This window comes from Pangasianodon hypophthalmus, chromosome 25, assembly GCF_027358585.1.
Source record: "Pangasianodon hypophthalmus isolate fPanHyp1 chromosome 25, fPanHyp1.pri, whole genome shotgun sequence".
Taxonomy (NCBI): Eukaryota; Metazoa; Chordata; class Actinopteri; order Siluriformes; family Pangasiidae; genus Pangasianodon; species Pangasianodon hypophthalmus.
In genome coordinates, this window is record NC_069734.1 from 8,822,239 (window position 1) to 8,844,580 (window position 22,342).

The window sequence follows — 22,342 nt, forward strand, 5'->3', positions numbered from 1 at the left end:
CATTTGAAAGGCCTACATTTCCCTTCAGAATTATCGGCCCCCTTCGTAAAATGAGCAAAAGTGATACAAACATTAAAAATTTTAAACATTAAATTTAAATTTCCTAAATTTCAGAAAAAACTGGTTAGTTTTCTATAATAAAAATATTCTCACAAGAACTTTGTTTAAAAATGGTATTTTGGGGACTATAGAGTTGCACAATATATGAGAACATTCACCCTATCATCCGGAGACTGCAAGTAGGAATCCTGATGATCTCACAGCCAACAGCTTGCACAGTCTTGCACTACTCCCAATTGCACCTTATAGTCAGTTGTTCTGTTGTGCCTTGGATCCCTCTCATTTCAATGGATCCATGTTCACTACTGCCATTCCACTTTGCACCTACACTTAATGTCTTCAATTACTTTAATACATGTCTCCAGACTAATTTATACACGTCTTGCCATTTGCAATTTTTTTTCATGCCTTATTTTCTACTTGCACAGTTGATACCACTCTGTTTGCATGTTACATTGCACTTTACTGCCACTCTAACACATTGTCTCTTTTGCACTTCACACTTAATGCTACTTGCTGGTTTGTACTTCTGGTTAAATGCTATGTGTATGTCGTTGGCTTTGTACTTGTACTCTGCTCAATGACAATAAAGTTGAATCTAATCTATCTAATCTAAGTCATAGGCAGGAGCCAAGGGAGCGTTCTGGGAGGGATTGCATGCGGTCTAGCCAATCATGGGTGTCTGTGAGTTTATCTATTTGAAAGAGGGTAGATAGCGCTTTCCTTCGAGTGGGTTACGCTGCCTTGTGATGCAGCATGAGTAGCAGCGTTAGGGGAAAAAAAAAGTAGGCTTTTCTAAACCATTGGTTTCAGGATTACTGACATTGAAGGATATTCAATATAACTTTTAGGAAACAGATGGCTGTTGCACAAGTCAAGTAATGGATATGAAACATAATCAGTTAAGCATAATCACAGCTATAATACAAAAACATTCAAAAAGCTAGAACAGTTAGAAATTTGAAGAGGGTCATCCACATGAGCAAACTTCTAAGGGTATAGATAATTTTGAAACAAGGTTTTTGTAGAAAAAATGCATGACTTAAAAAAATTTATTTACATAACATTAAGTTCAAAATGTAACATATTGCATGTGTTATGTAAGGAATATAACACGAACATAATCTAAGACAGGTTGGCGTGATACTGTTACCACAACTGTTACCACTGTTACTAGATCCTGAAGTATTTTATTGCTCTTACTCTATAGTGATTTGCCAACTATTGCATGCTTTTATTTTCTTTTTTTTATTATTTCATAAACAACACTTAATTTTTAATCCATTTATAGTTACATTTAATGTTGTGCCTGTGAAATAGGTGTTACTATAGAAACAATAACACATTGGAACAAGCACATTAATATAAACCTATCATTTGAACCATAATTACTGTTACAACTACGCTGTAATAGAAAATTAAGTAACACTTGTAATTAACATGAATTAATTAAATAACTGAAGAATTCAACAGTGCTGTGGTATAATATATTTTTTAATCAGGAGTGGCAATAATTCTGCAGGTCACTGTGTCACATTTTATGTATCGTGACGTCAGCAGTTAACTAAGCATTCCTTAACTTCATTCACATTCATACCACAATTGTTTCTGAGCCTATAGACGTGTATACTGATTTAATCCAGAAACATGATCTTGATCTTGATTTTTCATTTTTTTTAAAAAAGCTGAAACATCCTTACAACCTTTTAAATAAAATGATTTGACTCTGAGGTATTCATAGTTGTGAACTGTGGGCAGTGTGAAGTGCAAAATGAAGAATTTGAAGATACACTGAGGACTGTGTGCTGTGTCCTATAAATCGAAGGTTGAGCTTTCAACCTTGACAACGTAAAAAGTGACACTGTAAAAAGCTGGCTTAGAATTTCTCTAACCTATCATCATTCCAGTACACAGTTAGCCATGCGACCCATGTACCTTCACTTGTATTTGTATGTATTCACATCTCGTCTTCATCCTGGCTTACCTTCATCTTCATCATTAGCGCTAACGGTGAGGATGGTGGAGCCAACATCCGCATCCTCATCCACATCGACTTCATACACCGTCTGCGCGAACACCGGCTTGTTATCATTCACATCACTGATGAAAATCCGCACATACGCCGTGTCTGAGGGAGACAGCAAACACACACAAGATTAAACAAATGTCTGTGATCTTAGTCTACCAATCTGGATGCTTTTTTCTCTCATTGCACTCGTTCTTATCTTTTTACCTCCCTCTCTCTAAATGCATGTTTGTCTCATTTTGTCTCTCTTTTTTTCCCCTCTCTGTTTCTCCCTCTTTGGCTCCCACTCTGTGATCCTTTATCACCATTTCTCATTTTCATCCTCCTCCTATTTTCACCTGCTCTGTTTGCTCTACCTCTATCTCAGTCTTCTCATCTCTTGGTTTGAAGCCATCAGGATGTGATTGTTAGGATGGAGCCTTGGGGACACAGCCTTGGATGGGTTAAGAAGGAAGGAATGGGAAGGACATCCATTCCTCTCTCTAATATTTCATCGTTTAATAGCACTTTCAAAAGAGACATGATTTGCAATATACTTCTCAAGAACACATCAATTATTTAAGCAGGTTGTGGAGGCATCTCATGTAAAAGTTATAGGAAGAAACAAACACATAAAAAAAATCCTGGCAGGCTCCAGTAGTCCAGTAGACTTCAGCTGTATGTTTCAGCATGTGTGAGAATGAGAATACTGTAAACACTGTAGCTGTCATTCAGTGACAGGCTGACATGTTGTTCAGAGTTCTGTTGTCAAGGCATGGTCATGTCACTGCACTACAAATAAACAAGAATAGCTGGGCTGTGTCACTTCCTGCTTCTGTGTTTTCTGCTCTGGTTGTCACGCCAATCACTTTGACTGGATAACTTCATTACATTATTGTACATAGGAACTGATAGACCTGCACTGACTGTGAAAATAGGATGTTGTGGAATTTGAAGACAGTGTGTGACTAACCAATACAAAACCATTACATGTGTAGTGTCAACACTACAGGCTGCTACACTTCACTATAATTTCCCACACATCACAGTTCATTAGAGCACATCACTGCATCTTACTGCAGAGCATATCACTAAAATATGTCCCAAAATCATTACATCACATAGTAATATGTGATATCACACAACAACATGTCTCACTGCCTACCAAAGCAAGGTGGCTCATCTGGCCATATATCCTTTCAGGGAAAACACAGACTAATGTTCAAAGTAAATCTATATATAGCAGTGTTTTGGGTGACTTTACGAGATATATACTTTTGAAAACTATAGGCTTTCCTAAACTGAAATTTTTTTCTTGTTTGAATTAATCTAACCAGAAAGTAAGAGTAAATTTATAACATTTTAAATTCTGGTTATCCCAGAAGTGAAAACAGAGAAAACTGCATTTAAGATTCCATTCTGACTCCATCAAAAGATGCCCCGCTTGCCTCTATATCTATAACCTAATCTATTCATGGAAAAAAAAAACATTACTGCCAAATTTTATAGCAGCATACATTTTCAACAGGAAACAAGGTATCACTTTGATTAACATCATCAGCCACATCAATCTCTGTCTCACCTGAGGTAAAAATCACTTTAACACGAGTATCATCGTTTAAATTTTAACACGAGTATCATCATCATGTCTTCACTCGATCAATCTCTGTCCGTGGTAACATCCTTGGAAAAATAATCACTGATTAATTCAGTCAGTGATTATTTCAGTACCGGTGTTACAGACAAAATTATTAGGTAATGTAAACATTTTAAAACTTTCTCTGGTGCCCTCTGTACAAACTTTGTAAGCACTCTTCTCTGTTTTGATGATGATGTGATAGCACAGGAGACATTTTGAGATCTTTTGGTATCTGATTACAAACTGAGTTGATTAGGCTTATGTCTATTTTGCTATGGCAGGTAGCTAGGCAACGACTTAATTAAAGCCTGACATTCACTGTGTGAGGAAGTCACAATTACGTATCACGGTTTTAGACATCTTTAGACAGACCACATTTACCATTACACCTATTGGAACTGGCTCCTTACCCAACATGACCTTTGCAGGCAGACAGTCAAGACAAGTTTAGAAAGTAGCCCAAAATAAACATTTTCACATCATTTTATTAAAATGTTTTCATAAAGCAGAGATGAGTATTGGCATGATGAGTATTTTGGTCCAAAAATTCTTTCCCAAAATTCAGCCACAGTGACCGATGGATCTGACGGATTTTCTGAGACCACTTTACAAATTTTCAACAGGTAAACAAATGAGATGCTGTGAACACGAAAGATTTTTTTTTTTTTTTTTAGGAAACTGTACTGAAGAAAAATCTAGCATGATAAATTAAACATTTTGTGTTGCTGTATCTGAAACACTCCTTGAATTGTTGTATGAAGCAACTGAAATAGGAAATTTACAATTAGAATTTGCACTGTTGTCTACCTGAAAACATTAGTCTGGGCTTCACTTCAAGTGCACTAAAGTGCAGATCACACCATGTGTAGAAGCATCAATAAATAATTTGGTTGAACTTGTCACATTACTAACTATTTTAAGAGCCACAGTGGTGCAGAAAGGCATTTTGTGGTCTGAAAATAAAAGAGAACACTTTCAGTGTTGAGCTAAATAAACACTAATTAAATAAGCAATACATTAATTAAATATGAATTAATAAGAATAATACGGCAATGCTTGTTATATTTATTGACCTCTACTTATCAACTGTGGAGAACTTTGAGAGACAGATCAGTCAGCACCTCTGTAGGTGGCTGGGCCTGCCACAAAGCCTGAGCAGCATTGCTCTGTATGGGAATAACAAACTGAGGCACTCCATGAACAGTCTGAGTGAAGAGTATATGGTCATCCATGCAAGAGAGGTGCTATAATACAGGGAGTTGTGTGACCAAAAAGTCTCCTAGGCTGGCATCAAAGTGCAAACTGGGAGAAAATGGACGGCGCAAGGATGCAGTGGACCAGGCTGAGTCACGACTATGGCAGAGAGCGCTAGTGGTGACAGTGGCATCCAGCTAAGCAGGGCTCGGTAGCATTACAACAATCCGCTACGACTGAATCCAGGGCAAAGACAGGCACCAACTGTTCCAAGAGGAGCTGCGTGCAAGCCAGATGGTAGGGATGTGACAACAAGGTGCTTGAACAAGATGGGAACAGGCATTAGATTGGAAGATCTCCTGGTCCGAGTTGTGGCAGGCTGACATTTCCACGTCAGGTTCCTAATTCAGACCATCTATGACGTCCTACAAAGTCTATCCAATCTCTTCAGCTGGGGAAAGGTTGAATCACTGTTGAATCACTAGAAGAGGAGCACTGGAGCACATTCTCAGCTGCTGCCCCAAAGCACTGTGTGAAGGTCACTACCAAGGGTGGCATGACCAGCTGCTGAAGGCAATTTCCATCACCATCTGCAGTGCCAGAGACCAGTGCAAGTGCCTCCAACCAGCAAGGCAGACAATTGCCTTTATCAGAGCAAGGAAGAAGCCCCAACCCAAGCCAAAGGAAGCAGCAGGGTCCTTTGGAACAGCACATGACTGGCAAATGAGGGTGGACCTGGGGAAGCAGCTCCAATTCTCAGAAACCAGCCTGAGACCAGACATAGTGCTGGTTTTGGAAACATCAAAGCAGGTGATCATGCTGGAGCTTACAGTGCCCTGGAAGGAGAGGATGGAGAAAGCCAATGAAATGAAGTAAGCCAAGTATGCAGACTGGGTGGAAGAGTGCTACAGACATGGTGCAAGCCAGTAGAGGGGGACTGTAGAGGCTTTGCAGCTTAGTCCCTGTGTAAGGCCTAGAGCCTCCTTGGCATCACACGAGGAAGGCCATTAAAACCACCACAGACACAACTGAGGGGGCCTCTAGATGGCTGTGGAACACATGCTACTTAGATAGGTGTGAGATGTGTGTTGGTGTCATGTACTAATGCATGGATGGTTCCAGTTGTGTTTGGTAGACATATTTGGAACCAGGGGCACTGAGCATGCATTAAGGGTGCCAGTTGGGTTTGGTACAGCCTGGGGAGACCAGCATAGCTCTGGTTGTGTTAGGCGGACATGTCCGTGTGGTGTTAAGTGTAATGAGAAATCCATACAGAACCAGTAGCACTGAACATGCCAGTGGGACTTGCAACAGCCTTAGAGGAGGCCTGTATGGTTCTGGTTGCATTAGACATGTTGGCAGAAGGATGAGCAGCATAATGCGTAGAATATAAGCTAGTTGGAAACAAGCCAAGGCCTAATCACCCCCGGCTGGGTTGGATGGCCTGAAACACCCGATGACCCCAAGTTACATCACTGATGTGTCCAAGGGCATCATAAGATGTATATTTCAAAAAATATTTCCTGTACAGCAGAAAGGATGTATAAAAATTGTGCACTTGAGCCTAGGTTCGAAATTAATTTTTGTATGTGAAAACAAACTTGCAATGATAACATCCATCCCCAAATCGTGATCTTGATTACAGACTCAAGTTTTCAGGCCAAGTGTGAAAAAGCCCCTAACAGTACAGTGACTGTTTTTTTTTTCTAGAAGGTAGCCAAAGATAGCCGTTTTAAAATTCAAAAATCCTCCTTTAAGCCCATGCATAGGCTGCACAGAGCCCTGAACTCGACCCCACTGAATACCTTTGGGATGAACTGGAATGCCAACTGCACCCCAGGCCTTCTCACCTGACATCAGTGCCTGACATCGATAATGCTTTTGTGGCTGAATAAGCAAATCCAGACAGCCACGCTCCAAAATCTAGAGGAAAGGCTTCCCAGAAGAGTGCAGGTTATTATAACAGCAAAGAAGGGGGGGCAGGGATGGGGGGCTAAATCTATAATGGGAAGTTCAAAAAGCACACATGGGTGTTATGGCCACTTGTCCACAAATCTTTGGCCATATAATGTATACATACACTGAACACTTTATTAGAAACACCTGTACATCTGCTCATTCATGCAATTATTTAATCAGCCAGTCATGTGGCAGCAGCAAAAACCCCAATCCCCAATCTTCAACTGTCCAATTTTGGTGAGCCTGTGTCCTCTGTAGCCTCAGATTCCTGTTACTGCCTGACAGGAGTGGAACCAGAAGTGGTCTGCTGCTGTCATAGCTTATCCACCTCAGGATTTGACATTGTGCATTCTGGGATGCTTTTCTAATCAACACAGATGTAAAGAGTGGTACCACAGACTTCCTGTCAGCTCAAACCAGTCTGGCCATTCTCTTCTGGCCTCAGAACCACTGCTCCCTGGATGTTTTTTGTTTATTGCACTCCAGAAAACTCTACACTTTAGAGAATGGTGTGCGTGAAAATCCCAGGAGATCAGCCGTTTATCAGCTGAAATACTCAAACCAGCCCATCTGGCATCAACAACTATGCCATAGTCAAAGTCACTAAAATCACATTTTTCCCCATTCTGATGTGTGATGTGAACATTAACTGACTAAGCCTTTAACCGATAGCTGCTTGATTTTATGTACTACACTGCTGCCACATGATTGGCTTACTGGATAATTGCATGAATGTGCAGGTATATAGGTGTATACTTCACCTTTTCTTTATTTTTTTATGTACAATACCTGCTTCTCATCAAAACACCAAAGATTTGAATATTGCATTAATCACTGGTGTAAAGCTTGTCAGATTTTGAATTATTTAGAGGCTCTGATCAGAAATAGCATTTTGTAAACATCTCATAATGACTCACTCACTGCAGCTAAGTGCATATTATATCAGATTTTCAACATAAAAGTTTGCCGTAAAGTCTACAAATCCTCAGCAATAAAGGACTAATGAGAGAATGGATGACATGCTGAGGCCTAAGAGGCTCACTGTGGAGTTTGAGGCTGATTAGTACAAGTTTCATCATATCAAGTTTGTATATATCAAGTTCAGCTATATCCGCCTTTACTCACCACTTCTGAGTAATTTCTTCAGATGCCTTAGTGGTTATTTGTTTTCTCTTCTCTTTCTCTTGGACACAAAATACACAGGGTATAAAACTACTTCTGTGCTTAGCTAAAACCTATATCTGTCACTCTCATCAGGAATATTAACCTTTTACTTATCAGAGCTACATTCAGGCATCACAGTCCTATGCAGAACAACTCCTATTCCATTTTAAAAGAATAAATCAATAGCATTAGAGTAATCAGTCTAAATGGACCCAGACAACTTATTAACACAGAGGTTCTGTTAGGAAACAGGCTTGGCTGGTCGTACCAGAGTTAGGCTGTCCATGCCTTCCTGGCCTGGCAGACTCCCAGCCGTCCATAGAGTTCACTTCTAAAAGATAGGAACCCTTAGTCTCCCGGTCGAACACTGCTTCGGTGTAGATGGAGCCCAGTTCTGGATCAATGCGGAAGAACTGATAGTCTCCACTGCGGTCGTTCAGCAAAGAGTAGGAGATCTGAGAGAAATGAAGCAAGAGGGATGTGGATGAGAACTTCAGTATGAAACAAAAGGAAAGAAGAAACAACGTACAAAACTTGGCAAGAGGGAGACGAATGAAGTGATAGTACATATGATTAATCATCACGCAGATGTGTAATTAATAGGGCTGAATAATATTATTCTTAGCTACATCTTAATTCTTTCTTTAAATTACTTTGCACTGATGCACAGATCCCCATAAATATCTGATTGTAATATAAAATAGAATGTAAAGCAAATCATAAAAGTCTAAACCAATTGGGTGGTGAAATGTAAAGGCTATGATGAGTAAGTAAGCAAGTAAGTAAGTAAGTAAATAAGATTTATTTATACAGCACATTTAAAACAACTTATGTTGACACTACATAAATTGGTACAAGAAATAAAACAGCATAAGTAATCGAAAAAACAAAGCAATAAAATAGCACATAAAACAGCCAGACAAACAATTAGCAACACAAAACAAAGATACAAGAACAGACAATATCCTATTAATACTTAACTAATGCCAATATGTACAGGGAGGTTTTAAGATGAGATTTAAGGTATAGCAAGTGTGCTATATGTACATTAGACACTAGCTAATTTAGCTAGCAGATCTGTAGGACTAAGTCAGACCCCGGCTTTAAAAACAATTGTGTGGGCACATTGCAGATTTTATGAATTAGAAGGACAAAAATACCTGGACAAGAGGCATGTGCAAGCCATGTCATTTTGTGGTTATAACAAACATGCCAAATCACATGGTATGTTTCTTTATAAAGTTGGAAAAATGGTCTTCTGCTCAATAAAGAACCTAAAACAACTGGCAAGTTTCAGGTGCCCTAAGATTCCTACCCCCAATAAACAATCTCTTGAAAGAGAGCTGTTCCTCATAAACTGTTTGCCAGGACTCCAGTCCAACACCACAAGCTCTGATTGCATTCAATTCCTAAAAATGTAGTAACACTTTCATGGCGGTTTAATAGTATGAAAAAGGTTGAAAGGATAAAAAGGTATGGATGCTCTCTCTCCACAGCATCTGACTACCCCAACTGGCAATTATTAGGCGAGGAGCGCTACTATAACAGCAGGTCTTGTATAATAACTGGTGCCCTGCCAGCTGAATTACTGTGTCAACCACAAATAGGAGGGAGAAAGTAAAAAAATAAATGATATAATAAAAAGCTTATAGGGGGGCCAAGTTATTAAAATAAGCAGCAATCTCCAACTGTTACAGTAACAGTCTGACTGAACTTATTTATGCATAGCAAATATACAAATATACAAATGTGTATATATATATATATATATATATATATATATATATATATATATATATATATATATATATACACATATATATTTGTATAGTTGTGTGCACGCTTGTTGCAAGGTTGGTCAGACAGCAATGATGCAGCCAAGGACACACTCTCTCCAAACCAAAGTCTTGTCATTCCTCAAGTAATTCTATTAAAAGGGAAAAAGCAGAGTCAGAGCACTGCTGTTGTTATTTTTTGTTCCTTTTTTTGGATTTACTACTCAATTGGTTTATGCACACTATGTAGAATTTCTGCTAGGCGGAGCTACAATTGGACTGAAGACTAATGGCACTGTCCTCTAAGCTCTGCAGTAGAACTGATGTAATGGATGGATGCATGTGATGAATAAGCCTATGACAAAGCTTTTTACTCACATATCTGTCATTACTCATGCTTTATGAGCGTTCTTTGATGAGTTCATGGCCTTGGTTTTTTTCTTTTTTTCCCCAGTTAAACAGCTTCAAATTGTCACCACTTCAATATACACGAGCAACATGAGATGGAAGGCTCTGCTGATTATAAGTGTTCAGTAAAGCTACAGAAAGTATGGTATGGAAAGTATGAATGGCATGTTAAATAACGACTGAATGCATTTGATGTCCACTCCTGTCAACTACAAACAGATCTACTGTAGGCATATTAATTAGAATCTAATAAGGACAAAATGAAAAAGACAAATAAATTTAACTTAGAGCATCACATGAGACATTGAGACACTAATTCACTAATATCCCAAATACTGATTGCGCATGCAGTTAGTGGGCATGTTGTACATCAAGTATAACACTGATTCATTTTGTTCAGTGGGTTTGCTACTACAAAAAAATAAGATTAAGAAAAATAAATAAATATATAAATAAATAAGTATACACATAAGTGTGAGCTCTGAACAGGCTGTTTAAATTTTAAATATTGTTGGCACTAGAGGTGCAAATGTGTGGCAAAGTCTAATATGAAACAAATTTTCACCATGGTACTATTAAGTTATAATTTTGAGAAACTTTCCAATTATTTTAAAGTACTAAGGCATAATTCTATTAAACTTTCTCATTACTAAAACTTTGTAAATAGTAGATGTTTGTCTTCAAATGCGGGAAATGGGCTTCTGCTAATTTAATACCTGTCCTTTGGTTGCATTAATTTGCACACGCAATCACCTTTCCCAAAATGACTTTCAGTCTGTGGATGCTAAATTAATCCACTGTATTTGCACTGACACTACTCTATATTTTCAGGGAGAAATACCCTAATTTGCATATTTATAAAGGCAAACGCTCAAAAAAACCTTGTTGTTTTACTAATTGGAAAGATGCAATTCCCCGTACAGTCTGTTTGTAAAACACTTTCCACTTTTTTCTGTCTTATCAATTTTGCACATTTTTACTCAGAAGACCTTTGGTAAATCAGGGATTTATTGTTGTAAGTTGCACAGATGTCCTTTCATTATCACATGTAATAATAAAGCAAGTGTATGTTAAGCTATTAATGACCCATTTTAACACTTCTGAGTTCTTCACAACAATAAAAAACATGACAAAATATCACTATTTATGAAGGAACACGTTGATCTACCTCATATACAAAATAAATTAACATGTTCAGCGCTAATGCACTATGCAGTCTAATAAGAGATTTTAACAATAAGACTAGTAAAAGTGACAGTTTCTATGTGCATGCTAAACTGGTATAGTGCTTTTCTTCCAAAATGACAGCATCTAATATACAATCTGATGTATCTCTATATATGATATACGAGATATGTCTGCTGTTCAAGCATATATATATATATATATATATATATATATATATATATACACACACACACAAACACACATCTAGCTTCAGGTATTTTTCACATCACACATCAGAATACAGAAAAAATGTGATCTCTGTGACTTTGATCATGGTACGGATGTTGGTACTAGGGCTTGTTTGAGTATTTTATAAACTGCTGATCTCTAGGGAATTTCACACACAGCAGTCTCTATTGTTTACTCAGAATGATGCGACAAACAAAAAACATCCTGAGGATGGAGGGTCTGCAGGCTGAAGCACCTTGTTGATGAGAGAGATTAGAAGGGAATGACAAGACCAGTTTGAGCTGACAGGAAGTCTATAGTAATTCAAATAATCACTATTTACAACTGTGGTGAGCAGAAAAGCATATCAGAATGTACAACATGTCAAACCTTGAGGTGGATGCGCTACAACAGTAGGGGACAGGAGTGGAACCCAATGTGGTCCCCTGCTGTTGTAGCACATCCACCTCAAGGTTCAATGTGTTGCACATGCTGAGATGCTTTTCTGCTCACCACACTTGTAAAGAGTGATTATATTAGTTACTATATCCTTCCTGGAAGCTCAAACCAATCTGGCCACTTTCCTCTGACCTCTATTATTAACAAAGCATTTCTGTATACACATACACATACACACACACACAGTACTGTGCGAAAGTCTTGTGCACATGCAAGAAATGGTGTAGAGCAAAGATGCCTTCAAAAATAATGAAATTAAATGTTTCTACTTTTAAAGAAATACTATAAAGAACAGTAAACACTAATAAAAGAAATAAAGTCAACATTTGGTCTGATGACCTTTTGTTTTAATTAAAGCAAATAGTATTCTCACATACAATTTGTGCCATATTATAAGGAAATGAGCTGTAATTTTTACTCAGGATCTTGCAGAACCAGCCACAGTTCTTCTGGAGACTTTGACTGTCGTAATTGCTTCTTATTTTTGCACAAAAGCCCAGCAGCCTTCATTATGTTTTTGTCTGTATATTTATACTAAATATTCTTTTATTTTCTTTTAGTTTATTTGTTTGCCTTGACTCCAAAGGGGTGAAGAAATTAAAATGCAAAAGGTGGATCAACATGCTCATTCCTAAATTGTGCTGTTCTTCATAAACTGTGCTGTTTCATAGAACCCAGAAGTGGAAAAAAAAACAGTCTACAGTGTACTGCATCTCTCTTTCTGAATATGATATAAATATTCTCTATCAACTTATGCCTAGCCTTCACCTCCAGTCCCAACACCCCAAAATTTTCCACGATATCTCTGTTCTAGCATGTGGTGCCTTCTTCAGATTATGTCTAGAGATCAAGTGTTTTTTTTTGCAGAGAAATTGGAACTCATAAGAGAAATAGCTTCCTCCTGTTCACCCAGAAACTATAAGCAATGAAAACTTTTGCACCCAAGTGTATCAATGAATCAATAGTGCCATAATATACCTTTCCATTTAAACCCAGATCGAGGTCATTGGCAGACACTTGCAGGACCAGAGTCCCGACCTCGACCCCTTCTGTCACAGAGGCCTCATAAATAGAGGAGGTGAAGAATGGAACATTGTCGTTCACATCTGTTGATAGAAGCAGACACAAAATGTAAAAGCCCGGCATTTTTAACATGGATCTCTGAGTTAAATAACAAAAGATTAATGGCATAAACACTTACAAAATACTTTACAGAAACCAAGAATGCACATTTTAATGGTATTTTGTGGTTTAGTTTTCCACAGATATGTTTGTCACATGTTTAACACTTGACTTTAATTACTGTTTATTCTGTCAGGCTAAGCTGCATGGCTTTAGCTGCAGTTGTTGCCACACTTTAAAGAATGATTCATCATCCACCCGAGATGTATTATATCTCTGTTTAGCTGCCAGCCACAATAGAACATCCTGACCTTGTAGTAAACAGAAATAAAATAAAAAAGACATAAACATAGCTATTATATCACAGCAAACCTTTTCAAGAGAAAATAAAAGCCAAACAATGTCACTAGGACTTTGAAAACATCAAACGCTAAGCATGTCAGATTCATATTTATTGCCGTGTCACAGTTTACACAGTTCCTAAGTAAAGTTTAAAAGGCGAGTGAAATTCTTATGCGCAGAAAACCAACAACAATGCAGCAAAAAAAAAAAAAAAAAAGATATATACACATACATATATATATATATATATATATATGTATACACATATGTATGTATGTATGTATGTATGCATGCTCGGTAGGATTGAGATCTGGGGAATTGAACTGGGGCGCACTGTCCTGCTGAAAGAGACCACTGCCATTAGGAAATACCGTTGCCATGAAGGAGTGTATGTGTCAACGTAACATCCACATGAATGCCAGGACCCAAGATTTCCCAGCAGAACATTGCCCAGAGCATCACACTGCCTCTGCCGGCTTGCCTTCTTCCCATAGTGTATCCTGATACCATCCACACGATGTAAAAGAAAACATGATTCATCAGACTAGGCCACCTTCTTCCACTGCTCCATAGTCCAGTTTTGATGATCACTTGCCCATCGTAGGCACTTTGGGTGGTGGACAGGGGTCAGCATGGGCACTCTGACCAGGCTGTGCTGCACTGAGTGTTCTGACACCTTTCTATCATATCCAGCATTAACTTTTTCAGCAATTTGTGCTACAGTAGCTCTTCTGTGGGATCGGGCCAGACGGTTCGATCCACACGTGCATTAATGAGCCTTGGGCTCCCATGACCCTGTTGCCGGTTCACTGGTTGTCCTGCCTTGGACTACTTTTGTTAGGTACTAACCAATGCATATCAGGAACAACCCACAAGACCTGCCGTTTTGGAGATGCTCTGACCCAATCATCCAGCCATCACAATTCGGCCCTTGTCAAAGTCACTGAGATAAATACGCTTGCCTATTTTTTCTGCTTCCAACACATCAACTTCGAGAACTGACTGTTCACTTGCTGCCTAATATATCTCAACCCTTGATAGGTGCTATTGTAATGAGATAATCAATGTTATTCAATTCACCTGTCAGTGGTAATGTTAGGGCTGATCAGTGTGTGTCTCTGTGTGTGTATGGCTCCCCTCATTACACACATACATATATATATATATATATATATATATATATATATATATATATATATATATATATATATATATATAATAGAAACTAGAAAACGTACAACGTGCAATATTTGTCACAACGTGTGTGTGTGTGAGTCTGTGTGTGTGTGTGGCTCCCCTCAGTAATGGAAGGGAAGTAGGAGGAGAAATTTAAGGCAAGATCTTTAATGGGTCGAACGATCCAAGGCACTAATCGCCATCTGATGTACTTCTAGGTTTTTAATTTTCTCCCAGCCAAAGTTGTAATCCATGAATTAAACAAGAGGTCCAAATCCATTACGACTTCCTCCCTTCCTCCTCCGTCTCTCTTTCTCTCTCTCTTACTGTCTCTCTTTCCTGTGCTACTAGTTGTGCTTTTAATTGTGGAAGGAGGGCATAAATATGTAAGGGAAAGACTGGCACTGATCTCCACAAGGTGTCCACTTTTAAAGGGGAAGAACCAGCTAAAAGCAACCTCATCATAAAGCTCTTACTGGATTAATATTAGGCAGGGGGTGGGGGTGGGAGGATCCTCGATCAGTATTAGAGTGCACTCATAAATGGAATAGAGCAGGAGATTCATGCATGAGTTGAGCCCAATTATGGCTTTGGGGAAGAGCCAGTAAATTACATAGGGTGGCACCGAGACTTCCTGCAGTGGAATTAGAAATGCAGGGCTATATTGAAGGAAAGAAAGGGCTAAGCAAGTGGTAAAATTTGGGATATTAAAAATGGTTGCTTCTCAAGTTTAAAAAAAAGTAGGTAAGTGTAGTTCAGAATCTGAGAAAGTGGATTAGAATAAGGGATTGAAGTATATCAAGAAATAGTGAGTAGGATTAAAGGTATAAGGGGAAACAACTATACATTAAGACCTGTGATTTGATATACATATGTTTCTTTCCCAGAATAGAACTTTGATTAAAAACCTGTGATTTGACATATGAACCATTTTATATATGAAAGCTTTTATTTATTAGTTTGCTTTCCTTTTCACCTTCCCTTTTCCCATGGTATAAAACAAATGATTCTACCATTGTAATAAAGCTAGCCAGAAGAAATATAGATACTGATGCTGCATTAAATGTTACATCATTGCAGGCAGGTGTGAAAGGGAAAGCTTTCGTTTTATATATTAGCAAAAACCATTAATATTTAACACTTTTATTTCACCTGCTACTCTCAGGTCAAAATGTGCTGAAGATGGTCTGGGAAATGGAAATGTATTTTTAAAAACAAACAATTTGTCATTCTAAAAATCATAGAACGCTATTCTATAAATCATGAAACGTTAGCATTGTTTCTCTTTTATTATACAGGGCCATTCGATGGTCATTTATAACACAGAGAGATGAAAGTGATTACCTGTTAGGTTGACATACACGGTTGTAAAAGCAGCTAAAGGCACAGCGGCAACGTTCTGAGCGCGTACTCGGAGCATAAAGTTGCGTGTGGTTTCATAATCCAGCGGCTCGGCCACCAGGATGGAGGCTGATCCGTCTTCTCGGTTAGGCGTCAGGTAGAAACGCACAGGCATGTTGGTCTCAGGTACCATGCCATCTTCCAGGTTATAGGTCACTCTGGGGTCACCCAGTGGAGAGGTGGCTTTCACTGTCTAAACAGCACAGAGAGACAAATAAATATTATATGTGTCAAACTTCACAACTTTTCTCATTGTAACATTTCTGAGCCAAGGAATCCAGTATTCTTCAGACAGGATAATTTCATACAGTGAAGTCAAAACCCAAATAGCTTCATATCTTCTATATATGCTCAATACCTATAGTATAATATAATGGCATTGCAGAACCTACATAGTGCACTTTAGTTTAATCCATTTAATGCCCAGATTCAGGCTCAGTAAAAAAGTGACTCCAACAATCATGATAGAGTCACATAATTTTATAATCACATGAATCAGTATTCAGTCAAATCGTGAGGTCCCTAGAAATTCCCATCCTTACATTCTCAGAGGAAAAAAAAAAAAAAAAAGATGCTAAACTGTACCTTTCTTGCTGGTGGGGTGAGACCATTTCTTTTGTTGTTTTAATATGCATGTTTCACCTGGAAATATTGTATCTTTATAAGAGATTTATAGTACATAATTGGACCATAATTACCTTCTAGCATAAAGCTTTAACGGTACACTACATGCACCTTTTTAGGTAGATACATGCTAAAGGTAGAAAAGGTGTATGCATGAGGGTACCTGCCAAACGACAAGGAATGCTACAGTTTATTACTCTTTATTTCTGTGAGTGTACTTTAATTTTATTTCATAGCTTCTTTATTACAGTTACCGAAACACCCATCTTTTCTGATTTAAAGTGCACAGAGAAACATCTGTGTCAAAGGCAATCATAGCCTTAAATTCAGAGTGTTCACTTAGAACAAGACAAGCACTTCCATTCCTGATCTATTAAATATCCAGCAGGCCTCATTGCATTCTCTGCTAACAAGAAAATCTAGCATTTATACCACTGATCAATTAAGCCAGAAACAGCAAATCTTTTCTTCTAAACTTTTTTCTCTCTCTCCTCTTTTGACTTCATACATTTAGTATAACATTCATCTATACTTTAAAGAGCCTTAATCACTTATAAAAGAATTGCAGAGGATCCAGAAAATTAATTCTCAATGCACACTTAACTGAATGAATGCGAAAAAAATTAAACGGTCATGAATAATAAAGAGGCAGTTATTGGCCGAGTCCAGCGGCCAGGATGCAGCAGTTCACTTAATATAGCAGTGAGGGCAGAAGCAGTAACAGGAAGGTTGGTTCTGGACTAACACAGTCTCCAGAGACACTAGCACCTGGCTATTCTGAGATACGCAAAGAGAAGGCAGATAGCCAGTGTGTGTGTGTGTGTGTGTGTGTGTGTGTGTGTGTGTGTGTGTGTGTGTGTATATATGTGTGTGTGTGCGTGCGTGTGCGTGTACGTGCATGTCTGCAATGATCGGTGTAGGTATGGGTAAGATGATAACACTGTAGCTGTCTTGTCTTCAGTCTTGTCACTGATTTAGATGGAAATAGATGCTTCTGTACACATTCAGAGTATGCGTGTGTGCATGTGGGAGTGTGTGTGCTTGTCAGAGAGAGAGAGAGAGAGATGTATAAGGTTGGGAGGAAAACCAAGGTAACTGACAGAACATGACAGCTCAGACTAGAGTGCCTGGGAGTCAACTCCCATGTCAAATAACTATCTCAGTTATAGGATCATTTCATCTAAACACCTACTGAGATGCCACAGTATATTAAATGCAGATCTTATGAGGTATTGTTTTGAACAAAATAGGAATCTTGTTGAGCTTTAACCTTATCAGATTTGCCATCTCACTGGTGGAATAAAACTCTGTGTTGTCTTTGGAGCTTTACTGTTTCTCACTTCTCTGAGTGAGACAGAAGCAGTTTGTTTCTTGTTAAATTTTTTGGGATGACAAATATGGCACTCACTTGTTAATGTGTCAATGTGATCAAACTACTGTGTCTAAATAAATAAATAAATAAACAAATAAAAACAGCCTGCCTTACTACCTGGAGTATTATTCATGCTATGGTTTTGTGTGTGTGTGTGTGTGTGTGCATATATATCATATTTCATATGATCATATTTCACAAGTGATCACATACAAAGTGACCATTTTTTCCCCGCTACTTCTGGCATGGCTCATGCTTCCTTCACCTCTTATCTTTTTGATATATCCCATTTCATAACCATTGGTGAGCACAAATCCTCTACTTCCCTTGTCACATGTGGTGTACCTCAAGGATCAGTCTTTGGGGCTCTTCATTTTACCACATATAAGTCTCCTCTTGGCAAGATCATTTAGTAGTAACATCTTAGCTCTGCATTTAGCTCAGTACCAGGTTTTAGGTTCACCACTGCTCTCTCTCACACATTATTAACTCCATCTCTCCATGATCCAAAATAATAGATGAACTCCAGTTTTCCTATGTTAAATGTTAACAAAATAGAAATTTCAGTTGACACTCATAAATCTCTCAGAATCCCCTGAATTTTCAATTGACAGAGTAAACTGAATTGTGTTATTGTAGGTCTTAAGTAGAGCCTATTTTGTAAAATGTATACAATGCCCCTATCCCTTGAATATGAGTATAAAACAGTAAACAATATGCAGTACTGTATGTGACTATTAATTTGAGGTTTATATTCCTGTCTATGCTACAAGCAAGGGAAGTGGTTGATGGATTTCATATATTTGTCATATGTTTTAAATATTATAGCATGAAATTACACTCAGAAATAAATTTCCCACCACTCAGTAGAAACATCTTCAAATTATAAGAGTCACTTACATCTTCAAATTATAACACTCACTTACATCTTCCAATTATATCAGTCACTTGCTATTACTACACAGATCTGTCATCTGGCTGACTAGTTATATTGTACTTGGTATATTGTATTCTTATTGTACTTATTTTACATTTATTTCAATTGTGTTGTGTGTGTATTTTGTGTATTTTCTGCCTTATAATGTCATGTCTTGAATCTTGCCACAAGCATATCAATTTCTTGACATAATGTGTAAATGAGAAACAAAAAACACATCTTGACCTGTGAACTGTTCACACATGGCATAATATACGTGATATGGAGTGTGATGGATCGTACCACGATGGGAGTGTCTCTGACAGTGTTCTCTGGTATGACCACTTCATAGCTTTCCTTCTCCCATTGAGGAGGTTGGTTTTTCACATTGGTGATGGTGACAGCCAACTCAACAGAGCTACTCCGGTTCCCTCCATCTGTGGCTATGATCTCTCTGGTGATGTAGGTCCTCTGCAATCAAAATATCACAAAGCGTTAAAGCCTCCAGACCAGCATTGCATAATGAAGAGCTCATTCTAGAATAGTCCATAAAATGTTGTTTAATCACTTATTTCTTGTGTCTTCTTAAGTCTATTGTTTAAAATCATCTCATTTCATTTAAATATACATGGTCAGAGGCTAATGATGGAGCCAAAATGAGTGTTTGCATTGCTGATGCTGTGATCTCAGTAGACAGAGTGTGGGAGAGGTGAGCGTGGAGAGAGTCTACACCAATCCCTGTTGATGTGCCACTTTGACTTGTATTAAAAGAAGTGTGTGTGCTGTCTGATGTGATGACAGCCAAACAAATTCAGGCTGACCTCCTCACACACACACGTATGCTTCATCATACACCCTTGGTAGTCATGGAAACTGTTCTAACTGAGACTGCTTCTCTGAGGGGCCTTCATATCAAACGATTTAATTTACTCTCTTTCCAACCCTATCCACACACACATCCCATCCGCTCTTTCACTCTTCCCCCCCGATCAACACATTTAAATAATTAGATTTGTTTTACTGGACTTAGCATCAAATAGCATTAATTAGATGTATTACTTAGTATGTAAAAGAGCTATACATAAAGGTGGGGGAAGTGTGTTTTATATTTGGCAAAATTTACCTCACAGCTGGCAATATAATCTGCTCAGGGTTAAAAACTTCGGTCTCTGTATTTTCACAGGATCAAAGAAAAAATATGATGTGCACCACCAACATCAACTAATCAGGACAAGGATGTGTCTCGGCTTGCCTGTCACTCTTGTTGCCTGTCAATTCTGAAGGCTCACCATCTTTTGCTAGCATTATGGCATTCTAGCCTAGACATGTGCTTTAGAGGTGTGTTTTTGGAGGCACCAAATACAGCAAGGAACTATATCTGTTAGAATTCTGAGTTTCAAAACTTAGCTTCAACCAAATTAGTTGATGGAAGTCTATTCTACAACTTTTTCTGACTGAGAATACAGTGTGAGCATTTTTGCTGCCACTTTTTTCCTTCTTTTGTGTATGTACGATTGATGTTTGCTTTTGCACTGTTAGTCATTGTTGAACCCATTGGTATCCGGTTGCAGCAGATTCCCCCTGGCCTTGATCTTCCATGTATGATGTGTGTCCAACTGCGTGCCATGGATAGAATGCAGCATCTGATCTCTTTTGTTGTGTCTGTAATTTGCATCAAAGTCAGGGAATTTCATCGAGGGGCCATCATTCTAAACAGTCTCATGTTTCTCATCCCAATGAGTTCTTTAGTTAAGTGCTCTATGTAGAACCCTACAATAGACTGTTTCTATTTCAGAAAAAAAATCCATGTGGAGCTCCTTTAGAAAGCTAAAACTCTTAATTATCCAAAGAACCCTTAAGGACCCCTTCTCTCTGTGAGTGCATCTTAAATGACCCCATGATTTCCTCAATAGTGGGTAAACAATCTGGCTATTACGACACAAATCCAAGCCTCATCTACACATTAAACTAAATCACTCTTGAAATCACTATGTGTTGACAGAGTGGGATTTAAATCCACTATTCTGAATTTCACCAACCTAGATCATGTTTACTGAACTCACGCACACATTCCAGCTAATAAATCTCAACACTAGTAGACATTATGTTGGATTAGAGATAAATGTGAACTTTGCTGGAGGGAAATGTTCAAGAACAATGTGATATAACCTACTCACTCTACATTTTCCCTAAACCAAGCAAGTAAGACTTACTATGTAGCCCTCTTTTTGTGTGCAATATATATACATATATATATATATATATATATATATATATATATATATATATATATATATATATATATATATATATATATATATATATATATCATCATCATCATCATCAAGGTGTTATATATTCTGTGGATTTCATAACCGTCACATGGGGCAAAGTTGTACAGATGTAAACATTACTGAGAGGTGTGGTCAGGCACGTTTGTGCGATATGCAATAAAATCAGCTGCTCTCATTCCCTTTAAGAATAATACAGCATGATGTCATTTTCATAATTATATAATAAGATTTCATTTAATGATGCTTATATTTTAGTGGTGGAAATAAGAGGCTGACTAGCAGACAAAAACAAATTCTGTTTTGTTTCATTTGTCCCATGTTTTGTCTCACTTTGTGCATATAAATAATACTTTGGCTCTTTTCTCTTCTATATGTTGGCAATAAATTTAGTGAATTAATTAGTTTGTTTGAGATTTTATTGATTCTAATAATTCTGATGTTCTGTGTGCAATGACCATGTGCAACGTGTTTATTCTTTTGTTTTTCTGCCTATATTATACTTTGACTTTTTTTTATTGTTTCATTGCAAAACTTTGACTTTGACCAAGTTGTTGGATCAAGACTCCTTAAAATTCATGTTTCTCCCTTTTCAGGCTGCAATATGCTATAGCACTACTTGATTACTTGATACCTGCAAACCAGAAACCTATTTCAGTTCAGAAAAGCATGTATGATTATACATAGCAGAAAATGTCCAGGCCAACAAAAATAATTCAGTTTAGTGTTCAGTTTATCTCTGAAGTGAAGTGACATAAATACTTCTATAGAACTTCTATAGAACTAGATTATAAAAGTTGGGGCTAGATATTTAAAATTGCACTTGATGCCAAGAAAATACTGTAGTTTTGCTCCTAGCTTTGTGCTAAGAGATACCAAAGAGCAGTAATTTTGCACCAAAGCATTCTGATAAAATATCAAACACACTCTAGCACCCACCTAAATTAGTGCCTTCATTTTTAAGCATGAAAAAAGTAACTAGGCAAGAACAGAAAAACTTGGCTTACACTCAACCAAATTAGCAATATGCTGGCGTTATA

At 37.9% G+C, this 22,342-nt stretch overlaps 1 protein-coding gene across 2 annotated transcripts in view; it reads right to left on the reverse strand.

The window, feature by feature from the left end:
• The window catches only part of si:ch211-186j3.6 (neural-cadherin), a 238,787-nt gene that overhangs the window by 104,583 nt on the left and 111,862 nt on the right, over positions 1-22,342 (reverse strand). For both annotated transcript variants that reach the window (XM_026937517.3, XM_026937518.3), the window contains exons 12-16: positions 19,315-19,482; positions 16,043-16,292; positions 13,037-13,164; positions 8,290-8,476; positions 2,045-2,188 (exon numbers count right to left, since the gene is read on the reverse strand). In XM_026937517.3, coding sequence (XP_026793318.1) covers positions 2,045-2,188; positions 8,290-8,476; positions 13,037-13,164; positions 16,043-16,292; positions 19,315-19,482 — 877 coding nt within the window. The remainder of the gene's footprint in view (positions 1-2,044; positions 2,189-8,289; positions 8,477-13,036; positions 13,165-16,042; positions 16,293-19,314; positions 19,483-22,342) is intronic.